The 23,871-nt window shown below is 37.5% G+C and overlaps 1 protein-coding gene and 1 long non-coding RNA gene across 8 annotated transcripts in view; one reads left to right on the forward strand and one right to left on the reverse strand.

Annotated features, from left to right (window-relative positions):
- Positions 1-14,781, reverse strand: part of LOC126920378 (receptor-type tyrosine-protein phosphatase kappa) — a 103,793-nt gene extending 89,012 nt beyond the window's left edge. The window contains exons 1-2 of one of the 7 annotated variants that reach the window (XM_050730687.1): positions 14,620-14,781; positions 13,901-14,273 (exon numbers count right to left, since the gene is read on the reverse strand). Coding sequence is in view for 1 of the 7 variants with exons in the window: in XM_050730680.1 (XP_050586637.1) it covers positions 12,529-12,657 (129 nt within the window). In the remaining 6 variants the exon portion in view is untranslated. Of the gene's footprint in view, positions 1-6,565; positions 6,588-12,528; positions 13,202-13,900; positions 14,274-14,422 lie in introns of those variants that run through there. The other 6 variants (XM_050730685.1, XM_050730684.1, XM_050730682.1 and 3 more) reach the window with 6 other exon arrangements.
- Positions 14,782-14,931: 150 nt separating this feature from the next.
- LOC126920416 (uncharacterized) lies at positions 14,932-15,944 on the forward strand. Its single transcript, XR_007711953.1, has 2 exons — positions 14,932-15,139; positions 15,241-15,944. It is a non-coding gene; the product is annotated as an uncharacterized LOC126920416 (long non-coding RNA).
- The last annotated feature ends 7,927 nt before the right edge of the window (positions 15,945-23,871 follow it).

The raw sequence follows: 23,871 nt of genomic DNA on the forward strand, positions 1-23,871 counted from the left end.
TTTTTGTATTTGTTCTTTTACGCTATTTTTTTTTTCTTTTTTTTCAAAAATCCAATTTTTACGTATGCTCGTCGATTACTCTGGAGTGGATTGAGCTATCAGGATGAAACGTTTCTCATCTTGCGGGAATGGTTCACCGATCGTACCCGTCAGCAAAATTTGTCCAATTTGTTCGTTGTTAAATATCGTTACTGCAAATTACATATTATTCACCGATTACGTCACATTACATTATTTTACATTACGTTATTTCATCGTGTCTGATCGTTTCACCACAAAACTGAACCCGATGAAATTGGACAGTTTCCTTAAACCGTATCCTTTATTATTAACTCCTTGTTTCAAGCGTGCTTGCGTCATTTCTCTACACATTGGTCGCAAGAAATACGACTCGTAATCTTTGCATTTCTGCAAGCGCTCTTTCGTTATGCGAAATAGTAACGTTTGGGTCTTACAGAGCGATTCCAACGTTCAAGATATCGTCCCGTGAGAAAATAATAAAATACAATTGTGCACTTTTCGGATGCATCGGACCGCCAGGCGAACTTTTGAACCATTGAATGCCGCAAAATTCTTTCCCGCTCCGTTTGTTGCCGGGACGACACTTTCCTTTGTGGGAAAGCTTCGCTGTCGCCAACTGGTGCAAAGCCTCAAAGCCGGTAGCTCACAGCACGCGTTTCGGCGACCATCAAACGACATATACGTTGCGACGTATACAGCGTATCTATACTTCGTACAATTTCGCATCAGCCGCGTGATACCACTGATTGGTCTGCAACCGTTTTGTTTGCGAGACGAATACCGACAGTCGTTCGTTCCATCCTCTGGCCACTTACTGACGGCTGCGAATAAACGGTTGTCGTCTTGTATTTTGAATATACGTGCGAAATAAAATCTCACAGAGTCGTTCAGCATTTAAAATCTCTCGCGTTATCATCGGTTGGTCTGCAACGATTTTGTCACGCGTTACGTAAATCGGGCGTTACCGTTCTACGTTCAAAACTTGTCGTTCGATCTTCGAGGAAACGAAACGAGCTCACCGCTTACACCGAAACCGGGCACTGGCCTAATTACCGATACCGGAGCAAATTCTGAATCCACGCTTCGTATGCGAGCTGTTAAGTGTTTCTGTGGACTAAGACGCGTCACCATCGGGGTGTCTCCTTCGATTTCGACGGGGATACTTGATCGATGCGACGGACGTCGAATGGCAGCATTATTTGATTTACCAGCGCTATTTCTGGCTCGTGCCAACTACTGCAACAACCGTCGTAAACGCAGATAAGGAGACGCAGGAATCGTGCTCGATACGGGATCGCACGTAGTTGCAAAATCGCGAATACGACCGGAAGCGTCGTGAGTATCGCTAGTTTGTTTCGGAGTTTGTTTATGTCACAGAGATATAAATTAGCAATAGAAAAACCAGGGGGTTTAAGGAACATCCTGCAGGTCATCGAAACTACAACGTGGACAGTGTCCCAGGGTCAGAAGACAGTAACAGCGTGGCTACCTCTGACCTGGACCCTGGCGATACCCTTGGTGACACCACCTCCATAAGAGCCAAGCCCATAGTACATAAACCTTCGTAAAATCAGTTCTCGACGTTCTTTTCTAGCATTGTTAACCGTCACTCTATTGAAAATAAACAAACAAAAGCAAACCTCAGTAAATGCAACCGTATTACGTTTGCACTAAGAAAACGGAAACCATCAAATGTCCAATTAAATGGCACGCACATAACACAAACAAGGCAAGTTAAATACCTAAGACAACATACTAAATCACTTATAGACAAAATACGAATAAAAAGAAGACAAATGTACTGGCTAATTAATCGAAACTCTAAACTCGGCAAAGAAAATTGTTGAAGCGGTCTCCACCTCTAAGAAAACTCTACATCTGGTCTTTTTAGTTTTCTCAAGCACCGAAGCCATCGACAGCGTATAGACAAAAGACTGGGACGAAGGCAGACCATAAACAATAGACAGGCGACGTTGGCTTCGAAGTTTTCAGTTATAAGGTAACATTGTTAGCGTAACTCAAATTGTATTCCTACTTATTATTACATTTCTCTATTAAATATATATTTTCTACCTTACAATTTATCCACGCGTTTCTCTCTTTATACACCCAATAACCTCGACAAAAATAAACTAAAAATCTACAAAACGATAATAAAACTAATTTGAACGTACGGAATACCGCTATGGGGGACAATAGCAATGAGCCACATAAATAAACTACAGTCGCTACGATCGAAGATACTGAGAACAATAGTCAACGCCCCATGGTATGCCAGAAACGAGGATATACGCAAAGACTTAAAAATACCAACGGTTAAAGAAGAAATCGGCAGGTACGTAGAAAAATACAAGAAAAGAACGGCAACACATCCAAACCAGCTGGCTGCTGAAGCGAGCAAAACTCTGATAGAAAGAACTAAAAAGAAAGCACCCCTCTGACCTCGCTAAAAAGGTAAAATAGTCAAATTCGAAGATGGTATCTCGCTGGGAGTAGCCATCCACATGTTATTTAGCAATTAAGTTAGACAAATTTACCAAATATCCAGCTGGACAAATTGTAAAGTACAAATTAAATAATAAAAAATAGAAGAATCTTAAAACCCTCGATATTAATTATTTATATCAGTATCAAATCCATTTACTCGTCTCGCGTTAAATCGTAACAACGTTTTCTATAAGATACAGGATAGGTGGATAGAGCCGGAAGTCTGGTAACGAAGTTCTTGTCTGCGACGGTTAAGTAGTAACGGACAAGAAGTCGTATATGATCAGACCAAATGGATCTGACACGCGGCATTTATTTCACTTGCAGATAACTCGCGTTACGAGCCTCCATCGAGAGGATGAATCCTCGCTTCTGAATATACTATTTGTCTCTAATGTCTACGTGCGGAAAATTAACTTTGAAATATCACTTCGACATTCCTCTCTTCCGGATCACAGCACCGATTTCATTAGCATGTTAATCAGGCAAACTTCGGAAAGTTTGAAATTATATCGAAACAAAGTTTCCTCGAATAGAAATAAATTGATTTCCGCGACGGAAATTTTAGAATGAAAATTTTAATGGGCTAATCGTTGGCTGTGATATATTTATTTATATAGAATGTCTTAAACAACGTAAGAAACTTTCGAAACGAGAAACGTCTCCCAAACGTTTTCGTAACGTAGTTTCTTTATCGATGAGCAAATATATTTCCATTTAAAATATTTTTTAACAAACAATCAGCAACGGTTTAAATATCACGGCGATCGATCTGTACCATACTTTGTACTTTAAAAAAGAAGATACAAGAACCGTGTAATGATACAACCGTATCTAAAATTAAAGGAGTAAATTAATAACATTGTACAGAAATAAGCGTTCTAATATTTGTAATATAATGTAAATAATTTTCACGAATACAAAATTTAATATACTATATATACGATTGAAATTAGAAATTATTAATAAAACGTTTATTTCTAATAAGAATACAGAATTTAATATACGATATACGATTGAAATTAGAAATAAACGTTTTATTAATAATTTCTAATTTCAATCGTATATCGTATATTAAATTCTGTATTTGTGAAAATTATTTACAAATATTCGAACGCTTATTTCCGTACTATATTAACAATTTACTTCTTTAATGAAATAAACGTTTTTTAATAATTTCTAATTTCAATCGTATATCGTATATTATATTCGGTATTTAAGAAAATATATTTAGAAGATTACGATCGCATAACTTTCAAAATTTCCAAACGACAAACAAAATCAGAAAAGTTCTATATTTCTGATCACAAGCAAATAAGCGAATATAGACAAAAGACTTGAAATTTTGATACGAAATCACCTTTACAACTCGATTTCTCCGTGACATTTAAAAATCGAAGAACCATCTCCATCCAATGGGAATTTATTTTAAGCGTTTCACGGTGAAATTCCTTTTCACAAACTTACGTTGCTTCTGTTATCCCTTATCTCTGTCTTCGTTCGCCGCGATCGATCGGAAACGCGGAACACGCGGAGCTCGAGTGCTTTCCATCGTAAAAATCGTTCCAATATACTTTGCATAATGTTTCAACGATTCGAGCATCGACTTTAATTCCTATGGTTCTTAATCGTGCATCTCTTAAAGAGTTTCCAGTTACTCTGAAACTGTTGCCTCTCATTTTCTCTCTCTTGTATCGATTATTTAAAGTAACTCCGCGTACTTTGTTTCGCTATTTTAGAATTGTTTTAACCGTATCCATTCAAAGTCAAAGTCGATAAGGAAGACATAAGGAAATTGTTAGGATAATATTTTCAGAGTTAACCACGACTCGAAATTCCCAATATTGCGAGGTATTCAGATTCGAATAACAAACTCGATAATTTCTGTTCTTATTTATCATACATATGTTTATATAGAAAATATATATATCTTACTTAATATCAAAATTGCCGCTTGTGGGAGTACTTTTTGCAGAAAATATTCTTTACGGATTACGCGTGGCTGAAATATTTGACGATAAGTGGACTATAAATCGTTTAAATACCACGAAAATCAATATTTAAGACGAATATGTCAAAGTAGAGATATTTTGAAAGAACGAGTTTATATCCATCGCAGCAAATAGGGGACAAGTTTATATCTATCGATAGCTCGAAAAATGGGAAAATGACGGACCGCTATAAGGAAGAAAATATCGAAGGCTATCGGCGACTAGAGTTCTAAAAATTTGAAACTCGAGCAAACGATGGCTTGGAGGAAAATCGAAGATCGAAAATTCGTTCGCAGAGCAGAATGTTTCTAAATATAAAAATTCTCGAAGCGAAATGTCGCAAAAGCGAACAATACGCGTCCGTCTAGTCGAAAAAGCGACGTTCGAGGCGAGCTAAGGATCTCAAGGTTTCCTGTTGGAGAGCTGCGCGCGCTGCGCGCGCGGGTTATTTTTAAATGTTTTGTAAGTTGCGTTTACAGGCATCGACGCCAACGAAGGTCGGTTATTGACCAGCGTCGACCTCTAAATTCCACTTCGCGCCATCGAAATTTTCTATCGCGAACGACTTCGATCTTTTCTCGCGTAAACGCGTATTTTATCGCGCGAGTAAAGTCTCGTTCGGATTAATCGAGTTACTCGAACTCGAGGCGCGTAGTTCGGTTACGTAAAGGCGAACTTCTACGATAAGACGTCCGCCAGCGTCTTGTTTCTCTCGCTTCTTTTTCTTTTTCTTTTTTTTTTTTTTTTTTTTTTTTATTTTGCTGATCCTAGTCGCGAGACTTTGACAGTCTTGTCAACTTTCGCGTGTGCGAGAAAGCTGCGAATATATTTGAGTTACGTGCTCGTTGAAGAGACGTTCTTCTCACGGTGATAACGAAATTTCCACGCTGTGCGAGAAAGCGTGGGTGTGTCTTTTTTAACGCCGTCCAAGGAGAAGATGCGAGATAAAACGATCGTGAATGGTCGGAAGCTTGTGCACGTTACGTCGGTTCGTGTATATGAAACGCCGTTTCATCGATCGATTGCAAAAAATTGCGAAAGTAAAGGGTCGTTAACAGAGAAATACTGTTTGAAGGCCGCAAAGGAAAAGTATGATTTTATTCACGAGGCAAGTAATTTGAATATTTGTAATAATTTAAATCCTATGATCGATGAAACTACTCAAGATGTATGCTTAATTATTCTCTTACGTCCAATAAAGATATAATAAATGAAATCGCGAAACCACCTTTGTGTAAATGATTCTCATTGTGGCGAATAAATAGTTGGTCTGTACGAAATACGTAATTCACCGTCAACGGGTTAATAAAATGAATCGTCTCGAGTCACCGCGAAATGCACGTGCCTAGTCGAGAATTTATCGCGGAATAATAACCGCGTAAACGTTTAAGCCGCAGAATTACGGTGCTTTACCGGCGAGCTCGCTCCTTAATGCACATCGTCGTTGAATAAGGAGGATTTACACGAGGACCGTACGACCAACCAACTGCACGAGGATACACGTTCGAACGGAAGCAGACGGTTAATGATGTCGGCGAGATCGTATCTGCGACCCACGTTCGATTACTCCACGCTTTTCTTAGAGGTTCTTCTTCTTCGAGGTGGAAAGATGGATAGATGGTGTGGTCGTGGTCAGGGTAAGTCACGCAGTTGCGACAGGTCGCGTTTCTTGCTCGCTAGGGATAGATAGCAGCGAGAAAAAGCGAGCTCGATGGCGCACGGGGCTTGAAATATCGTTTCTCGTGTTGAGACGTGGAAGAATCTTTCCTAAAAAGTTTCTAGCGAAACGTGGATTACGAGCGAAGGGAATGGAGAAAGCAAGAAATGTCATAAGGTGGAATTATCGAGAAACTTAATTGGTAAATGGTTCGGTTCACAAATCGGTGAACAAACAAGGCGATGGATTTCAGTTGGTTCGTTATATGTATATGAAAATTACAATTGTATTAAATATCAGAAGGAAAAATGAACAAACAGAACGATTGTTTTGTATCATACTACTTCCTGTAGAATTAAACGGCGAGTTCGGCTCTACGTGATATTTGAATAAAATAAAAAGTGTCTACCTCTATTAATACAATTGATAAATTGCAGTTTATGGGCTTTTATCGCGCAATAGACACGATCTGAAACAATGAAAGATCATTGAAAGATTTTAATCGATGAAAGACAGCGGTGACCATTTCTTTCTTGCTAATGTTCAAGTTAAAAGTAAAAAACAAATTACAAAATATAATAGGAAAGAACAGACAGAAAAAGGGAATAAGTTCTCCTTCGAGCCTACGCAACTAAAATGAAAGAGAATAAATCCACGGTTACATCGTAACCGAGCACTGATTAAAATCTTTTAGCTCGAAAGAAACTACGTACGATCGGGAAACTTAATGGAGTCCTTTAAAACTTTCCATAGAAAGAGGCAGAGAGAGAACTTCTGAATCTGGAAAACAGGAAAGAACTGCAGTTCTTATCGAAAATCCAATTCCTATCTCGGCCCTAACATAAATAGGAAGGCAACCTTCGTGAGTAGCAGAAATTTCAACGTCACGGCGTCGCTGCGATCTTCCACTGTATCTATTTGGAAAATGTCAATTTACAGTAATACCGTCTACCCTTCTTCATCTCGAAGAATCACGCGCATCTCCTCGAATCTTCGCGAGTTTCGCGATAATTTTCCACGCCGAGTCTCTCGAATTCCTCGAGACATACGAATCATCGTTTTTCCACGATTAGAGTCCCTTGCTTCCCGTTAAAGCGACGATCGATCGAGAAACGCAATTTATATTTCGTTTAGGAAATTAATTCTCTTCGTAAGAATGTTCTATAAATTAAAAAGAATTATTTATAGCAACTTCGAAATTTTGTTAACGCTGCAACGAGCGACAGAGAAAAGGATTTATTCGAGATTTTCCACTTGTTCTTGCGCCTACAATCTGCATATGTCGTCCCTTTCGCAATTCTTGAAATAAAACGTCCTCTCACAACGATCACAACGAAAGATAGGCTTGGGTCAAGAACAGCAGTTCGAACAAACAGTTGTTGGAAAGAATTTGCAAATAACGATGGATCGGTGATACTTACGTATCATTTACTTACATTAACGATTCATTTTGTCCACAGCCTCGCGTTACATCGTACGTGCGTGTCGTTGTATTAGGTTGTCCGGAAAGTGTTTTTCTTTCGCAGACGTGTTTTCTATAACAGTGCACCTTCGTACGAACGTGAAACCAAATCTGTGAAATGACACGGTGTTTATCTCAAAACAATAACAAAATGGATCGTACGTAATTCGACAAAATAATATAAAATAAAAAAAACGTTGTGCGTCTATTATTTCCTCGTAAAACGAAAGAAGCTTTTCGGACAACCTAATATTACAAAGACAAGCCGAAAATGATTGAAAGAAGGTAACTTAATTATCGAAAATTTGTGAAATACGAGAAAAAGCTTGACGAATTTGTCGCATCTTCTTGCCGATGGGACCAAAAGTAATTACGTTATTTTTTGTAATTACGTGACACGATCGCTTGGATCCTGTGTCTGTTCAAAGGAATTAATCCGACTGGCAAAAATTAAGGACGCCACAGAACGAATTTATCGTCGGTCGTTGACTCGTATTTACGACCTTCCCGTGAAAATCTCGGCGGCACTTTGACATTCTTTCCTTCTGTCCCATTCTCCATCTTCCCTCTCGTCTCTCACCCCATTTTTCTCTTCCCCTTTTTTTTCTTACGCCTCCTTTTTTTTACTCCTCCGTCTTCTCGTTTTTGTTTCTCCAGCTTTATGTCTCTTTTTCTTCATTTTTTTTCCTCTTTTTTTCATAAATCGAACGATTATCTCGAGCAACGTTCCGCAACGAGCGTTTTGCTTTTATGTTGTTCCGTGCTCGTATTATCTGCGCTGACTGACTTAACGGCCTCCTCGAGAAATAGTGTCAAGGGATCAGTGTCATTGTCGGGTCTTCCACGTGGAGGCTACGCTTTCGCTCCTGGTAACAAGATCTTTCGACGATGATTGCGCACGATGTGCCCGCGAATATTTCTCCTACTTTTACTTGTTTATTTATCTACAACTTGCGAGTTATTCGCGCGAGCCACGCCTTCCCTCGTCCCTCGATCGCGAAAGATGAGTATTAGCTTTAAAATAGAATTATTTAATATTCAGAAATATTATTTTGATATTTTGTTCTTTGGAAACAAAAAGGACGAATAAAATGGGATTTATCTATAATTCAATTATATTTCAAGAAGCGTCGAGAGCTTCGTCTGCAAAATTCCTCACCGACAGAAAGGCAGAATACGTTTCCACTTGTAAGATTGTTCGTTGTATACGCTGTATAAGCGATCAATAAAAATATCGTTTTATTTCGTTATCTAATTGATGGAAGAATTTATCGACGATCGTTTTACGTTTCGCGAAATAAAAGTTGTTGAAAATCGAACAGCACGAGCAACACGAGCTGTACACCCCATCTGCGTGCACGTGTTTCCCTCTAATATTTCTATTCGCGTATTCGTCTCGCATCCAGGCTTTGCCAGTTGAATACCGAAGGCAGATACGAGTAAATAAACTGGTAAATTTATGACAGTAAATTTCCGGCCGGTAAACATATCTATAAATTATCAACGACTTCCATCGGGGCGAAACGATAGTTGGGCTGTTCCAAGTACTTTCGAAACAAAATCGATTCGCTCTTATGAAATCCGAAGCCACGTTAAATTACCACTTTTACGTTACTTTCTACCACCAGTGATTTACAAGCGATTTGTAAACGAATCCTACCAATTGATTGCGGTGTTTCGAGAAATTTCAAAGGCTCTTGACATTTTCTCTTCTTTTAACTCTCGACCGTTACTGCGAATTTATTAATTGTAAAATTCTCTAGCCCTTAACGCTCCGGCTGTGTCTCTCAAACACCACCAAAAGGAAGTAACGCGATGAAAAAACAAACAGTTTTCTACTGTGAAACCCGTGAACGCAAACCCGGTTTGCATCCCAATGAATGTTTTCAAAAATTCCACGCGTTACTCGATTATAATTAATATAAATATCGCAATCAAAGTTATATTACTTCTGAGATGAATAAAGATTCTTTCCAATGACTTTAATATTATTATTTACACGTAATTGTATCGTTTAAAACCTGACACTTAGAAGCTTGCAAGTTCAAGTACGATGAGAATAAGTTAAGGGCTAAATTGGGCTAGTCGAATCGAGATTCTATCGATGATGTTGATCGTGTGAACCATAGAATATGTATTGTTAGAATAGAATATGTAGATATTGATCTTTCGTATTAAACTAGATATTGGATTGATAACTAAGTGATTGCGGATTTTGTCATTAGGTGGTAATGACAAAAATAAATACATAAGGGCTAGATTAGGCTAGTCGAATCGAGATTCTATCGATGATGTTTATCGCGTGAACCATAGAATATGTGTTATTAGAATAGAATATGTAGATATTGATCTTTCGTATTAAACTAGATATTGGATTGGTAACTAAGCGATTGCGGATTTTGTCATTAGGTGGTAATGACAAAAATAAATACATAATAAATTTTATACCGACCAAATTATCATATGAATTATTGAGATATATATAATTTTGTATATTAGGCTAGATTAGCCGCGTAGTAGTGACACACGTATGTGAATATGAGTGTATGGAAGTATGTGTGTGCACAGCGTCTCGAAAAACAGATGAACGCAACTGTTCCGTTGTGATATGGAAGATGGTGAGACAAAGAGAGTGCCGAGACGCGTGCAAATGTATATCGACGAAGATCCTGGAAATCGTTTGTTAAATAAATCTAAAACTATTTTAATACGAATTCCAAGTGTAACCTCGGTGTTCCTTTACTTTTATTTCGGCAATTAATTTATTTTGGCGTTCTTTCGATACTTTTTTACGCCTGAACCATGCAGTTGATAACGAGACCTCTTGCAACGAGTTATAGAGATAGCTTGTTGGAGCAACGTTTTTAAAATGGATATTTTCGCGTGTCTGGTTGAAACTGCTACTCAGACGCGTATCTTTCGCGACTTAATAGCCATATAGGTTAGCCGTGAAACCCACAGGTATAATTGCCAGTAGCGCAAATCGTCCATTATTCGAATTTCGTCGTTTTATTCCTGAGAGATCTTGGCCGGAAGTCACGAATAATGGATATGGGTGAGAATTCGTGAATGAAAGCGCACAGCCAACCGTATGCTCGCGTCAATCTTTCCCTGCTCGTGAAATAATTAACGAAGACTCTCCAGACTCGCTCGTTTAAATAGCGATTAAATTATTATTTTGAAGTTTGGGATTCTATTCGAACGAGTTGTGTTAAAAAGACGACAGACGTTAAAATAATTGAAAACATTACGAGATTTCATTACTATTTGATTATGATATCATTATGATTGTTTGATTATGGTATCATTATGATTGTCTATAAATACGCCTGATTTTATACTTGTTTTTAATTAGTTTTATACCATGGACTTGGTTAAAATAATTATTAAAAAGTAGAAACTAGATACGACCAGTAATACATTTCAATAATTCATATTTCAAATTCACGTGATTTTCCAATTATAATGAAACACTTTCTTGTGTAATTAGAACATCTGATCTCATAAAGGGCGCGATAATTGACCTGTATTATCGGGGAAATGATCAAAGTTTAGCGAAATTTTGTGCGGCGGGTATTCGATGTGTAAAACAACGATACAAAATATTTGAAAAAAGAAAGCTGTAGAAAGTAAAACATACAAAAAGAAATAATAAATTGCCATATGTCGGTCCCTGCAAGATTCCCGATTTAATCCTCGTGCAGACGATTTGCTTTTATTATCATAATCACAGCTATAAAATTGCAAATTTGAAATTACCAGAATAAAAGTATAATACCACATATTCGTGTTTAAAGAAACAAGAGGGCACAGATAAGCGAGTACTTATATCGACACGTTTGCGTCCTATTTAACGCGAAAGAGGACCAAATGACGATTGAAGCGAGGATTATACTCGCTTCAGCGTTGGAATTTCTCTAAGAATAATCTGGGACGGAAAATGATGAGGATTGAACGCGAGTAGTCATCGAAGATTTACATATGTACAATCTTAATGATGTATTTTTCGCATGAAATGTTACATCACTAATTGGACAGCTGTTTCAATCCTCGGATACAAAATATCGATGTTCTATAGATGTGTACAACTATGCGTACAGATGAAACGAGAACGGTAGAAAAGTATCGACACGGCATATTATTGAAAAATAATACGAAAAACGAAAGTGCGTATATCGTGCACATATATATAAAAGAGACAATACATATACGTATATATATATATTAATAATTGTTATCGATATATTATGTATATATATGTAAATACATAAATTATTTCTTAATACGGATTTTATATATTATTGCCTGTGCTAGATTTGATTTCTAACAAAAATGCACTTGTACTACTTCTTCATTTAATGGAAAGCTCAATTAGTATAAACTATTTTTTATATTTGAAATATTTCATTTTCCTTATTTATAAAATGAATAATTTATGTCGAAAATCTTGAATTAATTTGAAAAATGTTTAATTCACGGTAAAGGAGACATGTTTCGGGAGACATACTAAAAGAAACGTTTTAAAGATTTACCGTAACAGTAATCTGACGATATAACCATTAAATCGGACCCTTTTGTAATTTAGAAACGAATAATTTTTGCACCTCTCATTTATATGTCTCTTAAAACTTACGATCTTCTTCATCTTACATAACATCTATATTACATGTTAATTAAATAATATCTATATTAAATATGTAACTACTTTTATAATTTTACTTTTAATTAACGCTATAATTAAAAAGCAAACGGGAAGAATAAATATTTCCACATTGCGATACCTAAATACAAAAGTTACGCAAACTGAATAAGATATAAAATTATCACACAAAATAGAAATATGGTAATATAAAATAGAAGTTAAAATTATTCATTATTATCGGACTGTTATTAAAAAAAAAAACTCATACCTCGATATTTATCCCCTTCCAGAAGATCACCCGGTATATGTACTCAAGTTTACACAATATCCGCGTCCGCATACATCGACTGGTAGTAGTCGTGTGTTCCATGTTATATTCGTATATATCCGGTTTCATAATGGACAATCGAGATCGCAATAAAAGTATTGGCAAATAAGATTGATGCAAAAATAAACGACGTTCAACCGATCGCAATGATCAATTTTTATTTTTGAACCCGCCCGCCGCGATCTCTGTGTCGTACTACGTTCGAACACGTTCGGTATCCAAAACGGATAATCTGTACACACTCACAACTTCACTGGCCATTTTAACCGTATCACCCAAGAATTTACGATCGATTATGTATTTGCGTATCCAGAATCTCGACCGTGATCGCGCCTTATTTCAATAACGACATAAATCAAAAGTTTCAAACATCGCCGGGCTATTTTCGCGTCGGTGCACGCGCGAATAGTTTACTTTGACAATGTTATACAGCGCTGCTGATAACAGTGATAATAGCGATTTATCAAACGATGGTAATAACGAAGATGAATAAGTAATGATAAAACAGTTTGGGAATCGATGTATATCGAAATATCGATAGTGATGAAAATTATAGGTTAGTCCATTAATAATCCCAACTCTATTAAGGACCAAGATTATAGTTTATCGGATAGCGTTACAAATGGCTTAATTTCTTTAAAGGATTTCTTTAATCTTTAAATCTTTAAACGATTTCATAGATACGATATTATAAAAACAGAATTCGTTGGTGTAATTTGATTATGAAAAATTACAAATAAAATACCGCGTTAATGCAACGTTGGCCCTCAGTGAGTTAATGGTCGCATAAGAAATAAAGTAATCACAGACGAAACCAATTTTGAAAGGAAAATTAATGTAATGCACAGTTCGAAACGCTACGCCGATACACGTTAGTTTCAGACTTGTTACTTCCGCGGTGGCGCGCGCAAGGATACTGTCAGAGTATATAGAAATATCGATCGACATATCGAATCAGGTATCGAATAATCGAATCGCACAGACAATAATGAAAACTATAACGCTTGAAGTTCTCAAAGTACAAGGAGCAATTTGTATTCGTTTTTACAGTAAGTATATTGTTCCACGTGTATACAAAGTGTCACATAAATTCGACACTTTCGCGGGAATACATATATATCTACGCGGATCGAAATACCGGCGATCCATGCGCAGCGCCATACTGCTCGCGAACCTTATACACGTACAGACGTGTCAAACTTTCCCCCACGATTAAAACGATATAAACGCCCAAACTATTACGACGCAAACATCCTGAAACCCTTACACAAAACAGTCTCGCAACAAAATTAGAAATTTCACAGTTACATACCTTAAGAAACAGATTCGCCAATAGAACGAACACTTCGACCGGCAGAAACACGTTTCTCCGAAAACTGTACGCGCGCGTTTATAGGCGTGTACACACACGGCAACAATGGACAGTTGACACCTCTCGATATCCTGTGACGGGGAATCGATCGGAATCGAGATAAACAGAGATCTTTGTCGGATAAACGAGCACGATAGCGGACCAGCCACGGGACGAAATAACAAACCGAGTCCACTTTGTGTGTCACCGGTCAGCTTCCGCCAACTTCACGCCTGTGTGCCGGTTTTCTCAGCGATCCATGATAAATCTCGTTCGATTCTTGTTTAATCTCCGTTAACTTGTCTACGCCAATCAGTTGCACATATATGTATATCTATACATATATAAAATATTATTTATAATATTGTAGATAGATAATATATCTATATGTATATATATATATCTCAACTCTGCAAAATTTCTCGATAGCCAAATTAGCTTTCGAATATATATGTATATATATATGTATATGTATATGTATACATCTTCTATATGTTCGGAATAAATCGAGACAAAGTAAGCGAGACAATATACGTATACATATATACACGAAGGGTGTGCGTTGACAGCGAGAACGAAAAAAGGCAAACAAGATTAGCAGACGATGATCGGCGTGAATGGGAACCACGAGCGAATTGACGGGCACACGTCTAACACCGTAGTAAAGAGCACAACACCACCAGCACGACGACGGCGACGACGACGACGGCGACGGCGAGCGACGACGACGACGACGACGGCGACGGCGGCGGCACGAAGACGACGACGACGACGACGACGTTGACGGGCGCGAGGTCGGTGAGAGACTGGGCGACACGCGACGAGTCACCGTCGGCGATGAGTGGAGTCGCTCTGACGAGGATCCTGGGGCCATCAGGCTGCCCGTGAGGGGGTGGAGGCGCCGGAGCGTTTGGGGTGGGAGGGAAAGCAGAGAGAGAGGAATGCCGCTCGGGGGCGAGTACACGCCGCGCCGGGTGCGGGGAGTAAAGCGGCGGTGAGGTGGGGACCACGACGTCGGCGTCGGCGTCGCTTCTTTGCCGAGGGCGTGGTCCTGATCGCGGCTCTTCGCGAGTTCAGAGATACAGACCGGATCCGATACCGGCGCTAGCTACTCTCGACGCTGTAAAATTTCTCGACAGTCAGACCAGCTTTCGAAGACGACGATCCATAGTTTCCAGAGTCGGAACGTTTCTTCTACAGGTTTTACGACGTCTTTCCCTTTTTCTTCGTCTTCGAATTGATTCGTGAAATTTGAATAAGAACGGGTAATAACGCAACATTTGTTTTCTCTTTGTTTGAAGATTCTCCGAAGGGGTAGTTTGGAAACTGTGATTATGTAAGATATTAACATAATGTCTTCCTTTCTTTTTCTCGAATTTTTTAATTGATACTATACGGCGTGGACTTCGGAAACAGATGGATGATAATAGAAGATATGTTTCTTCAACGTTCTACGAAGTTTGCGACGAAGAATTACGTATATAGGACTTTTGGCTAGCGTCCCTTTTTTGTTTGTCTTTCTTGATTTTCATTAACACGTGTGGAGTTTGGAGAAAGATGGATGATAATGGAGAAGATTTGTTTTCTCTTTGTTGATTACTGTATAATTTTTTCAAAGTTTTAAGGAAACATGTATATTGAATTGTGTGACCATGGTTCTTGCAATATGACGAGTTTTACAGTGTAGACTCTTATTCAACGTTAGTTTCTTAATATATAATGGTTGGAGTTTGAAACAAATTCGAAGAATCGAAATGTATATACATTAAAATTATTATCACGATTAATAGGTTTAATATTTAGTAAATTTCATTGAACTTATAATCAACGAAACACTGATATGATAAAGGACATACGTATTTTTATGTAATTGGAAGACTGTTTCCTCTTTTGAGGAAACTCAATGTTATAAAACGAAAATTATTAAAACTATTACCATGTAAATCGTATTTATTAAATAGATTGAAAACGTAAATTAAACGAATAAATTTCTGACTGAACATGACATTTTGCGCAATGTTTCATTCAATATTCCTAATAATCTTCCTCGTAGAAGTTTTAGCTTTTAATCCCAAAGCTTGCAACGTAGTTTATAGCGAACACTGATGCCAGGGCATTGCGGATAGAAGAAGTTTCTAGATAGATAGATACGAATTATCCTATAATAATAACGGCAGAGAAATACCATAAGTCATACTTTTCGGTTCTATTGTTAGAAAATTATTCTATTATTACTATATTATTATAAATTATACGAAATTAAATATTTATTTTTACTACCCACGTCTGAATATCTCAAAAATTTGATTGGTATTTTTTGACTGGTATTCTTTTTTTTTTTTTATTTCAACTTTGCAGTAAAATACTTCTTTTCAACTTGCCACGGTATCAGAATCACAAAAACGGGCTTATCGCGTGTCATCCATGCGCTTTTCACATGGGATATCTATACGATTTTCTTTTTTCATCTATATCGATCATTTGATAGAACTTATTCGATTGCTGACTAGAGCTAAAAACTCTCGATCAAAAGCATGAAACACCTCCGACGACATATTTTAGAATGTCTGCGTGAAAATATATTTTTCCAATGTTTCGATAAGGAACTTCTTTCGCAATGCCTTCGTTGAAAGAGAAACGGTAATCGCGTTGCAGTCAGGTCTCGAGATAAAGAGGTAACGCCGATGATACTTGAAGGTTCTTGTGTATTGGAATTGTTGCCACTTTCTTTCGGAAAATCTCTACTGACAAAGATTGAGCAGTACTACTGAAACGACACTTCCGCTTACAATGCACTTGTGCCAGCGAAAAAACCGCATAGAAACCAAATACAGGTACAAAGTGGTTTCGCGTACTATTTGTAACATTTTCTCGTAAATGGAATAAAAATCCGTCGGTATAAAAGAAACTCGTTTGAAAATATTTTATCGTAATAAATTAGAAGCTTACCCCATTCGCAACGTTCATCTTTTAGCGAAAACATACTACGAGAAGAACAAATGATTCTTATATATTTATGGGTATATTTAAGCCAAGAAGGTTAAATAAATAATCATAAATTCTAACCGAGTTGAATTTCAAAAAATGATATTTTTAATACGTTTTAGCGTATTTCTACCAAACTCAATTTCGTTGCCCCTTTATCTATCTCACGTATATATGTAAAGTTCACATAAATAATTGCAAATTCAAACGCGAGTTGAAAAAATAATATTTGCTCAAGGAAATAGAGATAGAAATAGAATCTAAACAGAAATTTATCGCACGTTTTCTGGCGACTTTTACATCCGGAAGAATTGAAATACGATAACACGGCGATTTTCTACTTAATTCGATTCACGAATTGACAAACAATCGTGCAGTGTGTAACGTTGCGGTTACTAACCCACGGATTTCCCAGGCGGCCCGAAACAACCTGTGCCAAATACAGCTTAACACTGCTTGCATTTCAATAGGCAACAGCCTCTTGAAATATTCTACATTCTGATGCGGTGGTGGAGATTTGTATTTTTGCGAATCGATTTCCCGTTGAAGTTCTTTCGCCCTGTGTCGAAACAAGGCGAATATTTTCACGTCGAACCGATATCTTTTCCCTTTCTTTCTCCTCGCGCTAAGCTTAATCTCTTCTGGCTTTCTAAAAGCTAATTTAAGTTTAATTAATCCTAATTTAATCGAAACAATCGAACAGGATAATTTAATTTCCTTTCGTCCGATATAAAAGAAACGAAGTACCTTTCGCGATACAGCTACGTACGTTTTGTTTGTTTGTTCTGTTAATAATACAGCATGGCTCGATAGTTGTTGCATCAAATATACACTCCCTGACTCCCTTGTGATATTCAGACTTCGCGTTGCTGAAGTTACTTACGATGATATGATCTCGTATTTGGTAAATTTGAATTATCGTGAAATACGAAGAAATTCTCTGTTAAGTTAAATCGCGGACTTTTCGTGTTTTCTTTTGCAAAGATATTTTTCTAATCTACAATTTTAATTTTTAAGTTACTCGTAAGTATATCGTTGTATACAATGTATAAGAATGAAAGAGAAATGTAGAGCGTTTAAGGGAAAAAGGACGGTTTATGGTCAGACACGTGTTACAAACCGCGCTCCTATCTTATATGGTTGCGATATTTTCAATATTTTTATTCCGAGTAATTAAAATTCGTAACATAACGTAGTATACAGAATTGACGACTGGATTATTTATTAATTTAGAAATTGTTACTATAAATATTATTCGTACGCACATTACAAAACAAAGCTAATGAAACTCGTTCTGTGTGTTAGAATAAAAAATCGAAATTTCTAAAATTAAAGAATCCTACTTGGTGGAGTAACATGTGTCACGCGATAGATGACCAATGCTCCAGTATTTTAAAAAATTCTAACAATTTGCATCGGAATGGAACTATATGGAACATGAAATATTTCTGTCATTTCAAAAATTTTGTTCATCTTCCCAAATTATTCGATAATTACGCTTCACAAAAACTGATATAGAAATCTCGCCGGAAAACCAATAGACAGGCTTTGATTACTTTTAGCAAATTATTACAAATTTACTCAGTATGCAAGTTCAACAGAATCGACTTTGATGCGCTTCCGTCGATCGATGCCTCGAGTAATCATCGACGAATATTCGTTCTTTTTTCATTTTTATTAATTAAACTCAATTTTCCTAAAACTGCTCAATACGAAACGCGACTTATCACCTTCATCCTCTGTAACTCTTCAAGTGGAATTTGCCCAGATAGATACTTTACCACCGCGATACGATTCTCTACCATAGATCCCAATAATGCTTACACTTTCGAGTCCTCTGTCCATTGCGTGCTATTCCACCGGAAGCGTTAAACGAATTGCTTATTGTCGAGAGGAACAACGACGCTCAATGCCGTCCTATTCGATACATTCCGTACGCGGTGTTATTCTCACGCGAACGAGGCATTCCCTTCTGCGTTAAAGAGGCATGACAAATTACATTCAAGAGATAGCCTGGAAAAGAAAGATCTGGAAAAACCTAGAGTACAGAGCTGACCCAATTGGAACGATTCGACGATGCGGGCAAGGAAGATCGTTAATAAAACGTTTAGGTGACATGCTTGACGGTCCACGTCGGGCAAGGTTAAGCGGCGACCCTCCAACTTATAAATAACCACGAAACATTCCCTCGCGGAGCAACGCGCTGACTTCGATCGCGTAGATCGGCATCGAGCTCGTAGACGCCGCTACGATCTAATTAGAAGACTTTAATTGGGACGACTCGCCTTGTTTCCATTCGAACCACTCGCTATTCTCCAACTTTCCATACGCGTGTTCGATCGTGTGAAAAAAGAGGTGGGGGACGGCGGTGATTTTGTACGATTCAATCGCGCTGTATATACAGTGTCTCGTTTTAATCTACCAGCATGTAAATTCAGGAACATTTGAAAGATTAAAGAGAGAAACACTCGTAGAATACAGGTAGAACGATGATTAAGAAATGTCAATTTACGAGAAAAAAAGTAAATCAGATTACGCGTAAGAATGTTTTACGCTCGTAACAAAAATCATTTTAATTGTCGCAAGTCTCAGTGTTGATGTGTCTTAATATTTGTTTAATATATCTTGATAACTAATATTTGCCCACGAAAAAACCAACAGAGAGCTTTCATAACAAACACAAAACGCTCGAAACGTAATTGGTACAACGGTGTTTGACCGAAATGGTACATGTAATAAAACTTTAATTGGCCAAGAAACAATCTGAAAACAGTATCATTAACGTTCAGTCGCGGGTTAAAACCATCCTGCTTAGGTTCCCAACTATCGCGCGTCTCGAAAGGCAAAGCACACGATCCACTTCGAAGACACACCTCGTACATCTGCCGGAAACCCCCACGGAACTCGAGATCCGGTTTCTGGTTCCACTTAACGCGCACGTCACGACGTAACCAGAAAACGAACGTGCACGTCAATTTCGCCCTCGGAACTTTCTCACTTTCACGCTCGATCCATGAACGAACAACCATACCAACAATCAAGAAACACGGACAACAGTAGCCTCTAATCGACAAGATTAAAGAACGTAACTCGTCAAGGTGCGTTTAATTAGACCTCCTTTGATGCCTCTTCTTTTACGATCGGTCCAAAGATTCCATGACGAGTCCGATCGTTCTGACAGACCTTTGACAAGGGCGTTAAACTTGTCGTTTTCACTCCACCAAGTTGTATTCGTTTCGAGAATTCTCGGACGAGAGAGTGGAGGCTGGACGCAAATACGACGAGTTAATGACTCGAGACAACGCGTAAGGCTACTGGCAAACGGCCAGAACGGTGAAAATTCTACGAGGAATTGGAATTTTCGTTACTGGATCGGAAAATTCGAGGAGATCGGAGGAGAGGCTAGCGAACGTGGCCGAAGGAACGGCCACGGCACAGCTTATTGCGCCGCTTTTGCGTCCAAGCGGCAACCTTCGACCGGCCAGCACTTCTGGCTGTTTATCTCGTTTCGAATATGCGACCAACCGGACGTCACCGTGTTGGCAGAGAAAGATTAGGATCCGAGTGGGAACGGATTTGCAAAAATAGGCACGAGGAACTTGCCTCGATTTTACGACGCTATACTCTTCGTTTTAAGCGCTACCGAACAACCAAACCAATTTACCGCTATTCTATTCGTCTTTGAAATGAAACGTTAAATGATTTTTATATGAAACGAGCAAATATATAATCGGTGAAATTTTCACTGAACAGTGACGAACAAAACACAACAAAAAATATTGACTAAATTTTCTTGCAAAATGCTGCGCAAATCGGCGAAGCTTAACGATTTCCTATTCAATTTACCTGTAAGATAATTTTCAAATTAAAGTAAAGTTCAGATTTAGACCAGAATTTATCGATGGAAATGAAACTTTTTCGTAAGACGCTTTCCGAGAAAAAGAAAATTGTAAATTTATCATACGCGTGTATTGGACCGATTCTGTACTAACTTAAACACGTTCAAACTCTATTTTCTCCAATATTAAGTCTTAAAAGGGAAAAATCGTATTCCAGGTTTTCGACTTATCTTTACACGTAGAATGACCTCCAATCGATTGTTATTTAGTCGTGTCCGGTTTAGAATTATCCAGGCGAAAAAATACTCGATAAATTTTTTAACTCGATTTTCTCGAAAACCAAGCCGAGAATGAAAAAATTTTATCCTATATTTTTCCCCTTACTTTTCCACGAGGAATCACGTTGTTTCCGCTTTTACGCGTTATTCGGTCGGACCCCGTGTAATCAATTAAGTTAAACTTGCCACGATTTTACCACGCTCTTCTTCGTTTTAAATAATTTCTATCAAACTGAATAACTAGATAAATTTCGAAAGATTCAAATAGATAATCAAATGAAATCGTCATTGGAATAAAAAGTAGAAAATCGATTCGATCTCGATTTCACTGTTCATTTCGGTTTATGGGGTCGATTGGACGCGTCGAAACTTTCCTAGAAACATCGTGACTGATTTCAGTAACCGAATGAACGGATAGAATCCAACCCTTCGAGCGATAACCTTTTCCAACTATTCTATTTTCTCGTCGATAAAAAGTAGACCTAGATTTAAGTGCTTTATCGCTAAATTCCAATTCAACGGCAGCAATTAAATCAAAAAGGAAGTCGCACCACTTATTGGAAATTCGTAATCGCGAAGAAAAAAGTCGAAGAATTCGTAAGAACTTCGTAAATTCGCGTCACAGTTACAGTTTCGTGAGAATCTAAATAACAGAATAACAAAAAAAAAAAACAACGACAAAATAACAAAAATTAAGGAATAGTTCTATAATCTTCAACTATAAGTAATAATCGGTAATTTTGAATTAATATTTAATTCAAAATTAAAATCGCTTGATCATTCATTCCAGATAAATCGCGAAACACGATGAAATAAGTGGAATAAAATTTAAACGAATAAGTAAAAGTATTTTCATGATTAAACTCGTTCTTCCCTATATTAATTTTCCAAGTTAAAAATAGATCAGCCGGTATTTAATAGAAATGCTAGTAGAAAGAAAAAAGATATCAAAGTCACGCTCGACGATTTTATTTTCCACCACCTTTAATCATCATCGAATTTTTCTAAGCCAAATATTTAGTTATTCCGGTTGGATCTAGTCACGTACTGGGGAAAAATCCAATCACCTTGAAGTAAGAACGATAGCAATCGCATGATACCTCGACACTGTCTCGCGCGAGAACAAACAAGTATTTTTATTTGTTGAAAGTACTATTTACTCCGAAGAAGGAAACAAATGGGCGCGTTGATTGTGTTTGTACTACGAATTATCAAATTGGGAAGAAACGCCATAAAACGATTCTTTGAAGAAAGCAGAATGCCTTTATTAACGTGGATCAATCTTAATAACATATCAAATAATTTATCTAATTTATTTAGCGATCTTCGTCTATAAAAAAAAAAATATCCCCTACCGATACAGTTGTTTATGTAAATTATCAAATTTGTTTTAAATTATTGAAATAATTAACGTCCATATGATTTTTAATATGGTAAATTCTGCTTCGATTAATCGAATTAACGCAACATCAATGGAATATATTTAAACATCGACTGTTTATATTTGAAATATTATTTGCTCGCGAGAAAAGAGAGTTTTACGGTTTATCGATTTCGTCTAAAACATAACGATTATTAATAAATTACTAATACGGGACGTCTCGGCCGTAAACGATCAAACTTCGCCTGTATGTTCTAGAAGGGTAGAAAGGAGGTAAAAATGTTACATAAACATGGATCTGCAGACGTTTTACCAAAGAGTTGTAAGATATAATACACGAAACCTAAAGGCAAATGGACGAATATCATCGCGAAAGATGGAAAACATATCGAACGAGCTAAATTATACAAAGTGAAACTCTCTGGAAAGTTCGACATGATCTCGAAACAGAATGTTACAGCGGCTGTTTTAATGAACGTTATTACCATATCGATTGTTCTAGTGAAAATTCGGCCCGGTTAATCGTGCCTTCGTCATCGACGGTGCACACACGCCTCCATAATACCCTCTAGAAGGTAATTAAATATAACGACCCTTAGTACGTGTAAATTTAATTAGCAGCTGCTGAGCCATATTAAATGCAATGAACAGCTGAAGTCGTAGTCCTGTTTGGTCGCAATCACTGAAACGGAATAACGAACTAAAGAGGCTATTACGCGTTACCTATCCCTTGTATAATCTTCGCTAGACTAATTAATTCATATATTAAACATTGTTTTTTAAAACATATCCATCGATAATATCCTTGAAACACGACTCGTTTAATCGATTTAATCCTCGTGTAATTCTTGCAAATTAGCTTTGACTAAATACCCAGGCAAGTGGATTCGAGCAGACAGTACGTAACAATTCCTTCGAATAAACGAGATTATTACGATACGATGGAGTTTTATTCGAATTATGTTCCGAACGTTTGCTCTGGATGTTGCATATAGTTTACAAATCGTTAATTCATTCAACGATAAATCCTATTTGTTCTGGTCAAAATTGTAGAAATTTCGGTGCATTACGTGCTTTCTTACGAGAACATCAAAAATTGAGATACGTTGCTAATAAAAGTTAGGTGGTCGTCAAAACCTAAAAATCTTGTGTCGTAGAAGCGTTGAACCTCCGTCGTCAAATGGATCTCTGGGGAAAACGATGAAAACGCAGACGACTACAATTCGTGTTACAAATGATTATATTTCACTTTATGTTACAAAAAGAATCTCTAATGCGGGTAATGTCCCGATTTTATAGTTTAATAACGTTCAACTTCAGCTCACCACGCTCGTGGCCTGAACATTCTGCGCTGTCGTTACACGTTTCTTCACCCGGTAAATAAGTATCGCTGAACATCTACTTAGTATCTACTATCGATATCGTCTGGTTAACACGAGCGACGCCCTC

The sequence above is a fragment of the Bombus affinis genome, chromosome 9, assembly GCF_024516045.1.
Source record: "Bombus affinis isolate iyBomAffi1 chromosome 9, iyBomAffi1.2, whole genome shotgun sequence".
NCBI lineage: Eukaryota > Metazoa > Arthropoda > Insecta > Hymenoptera > Apidae > Bombus > Bombus affinis.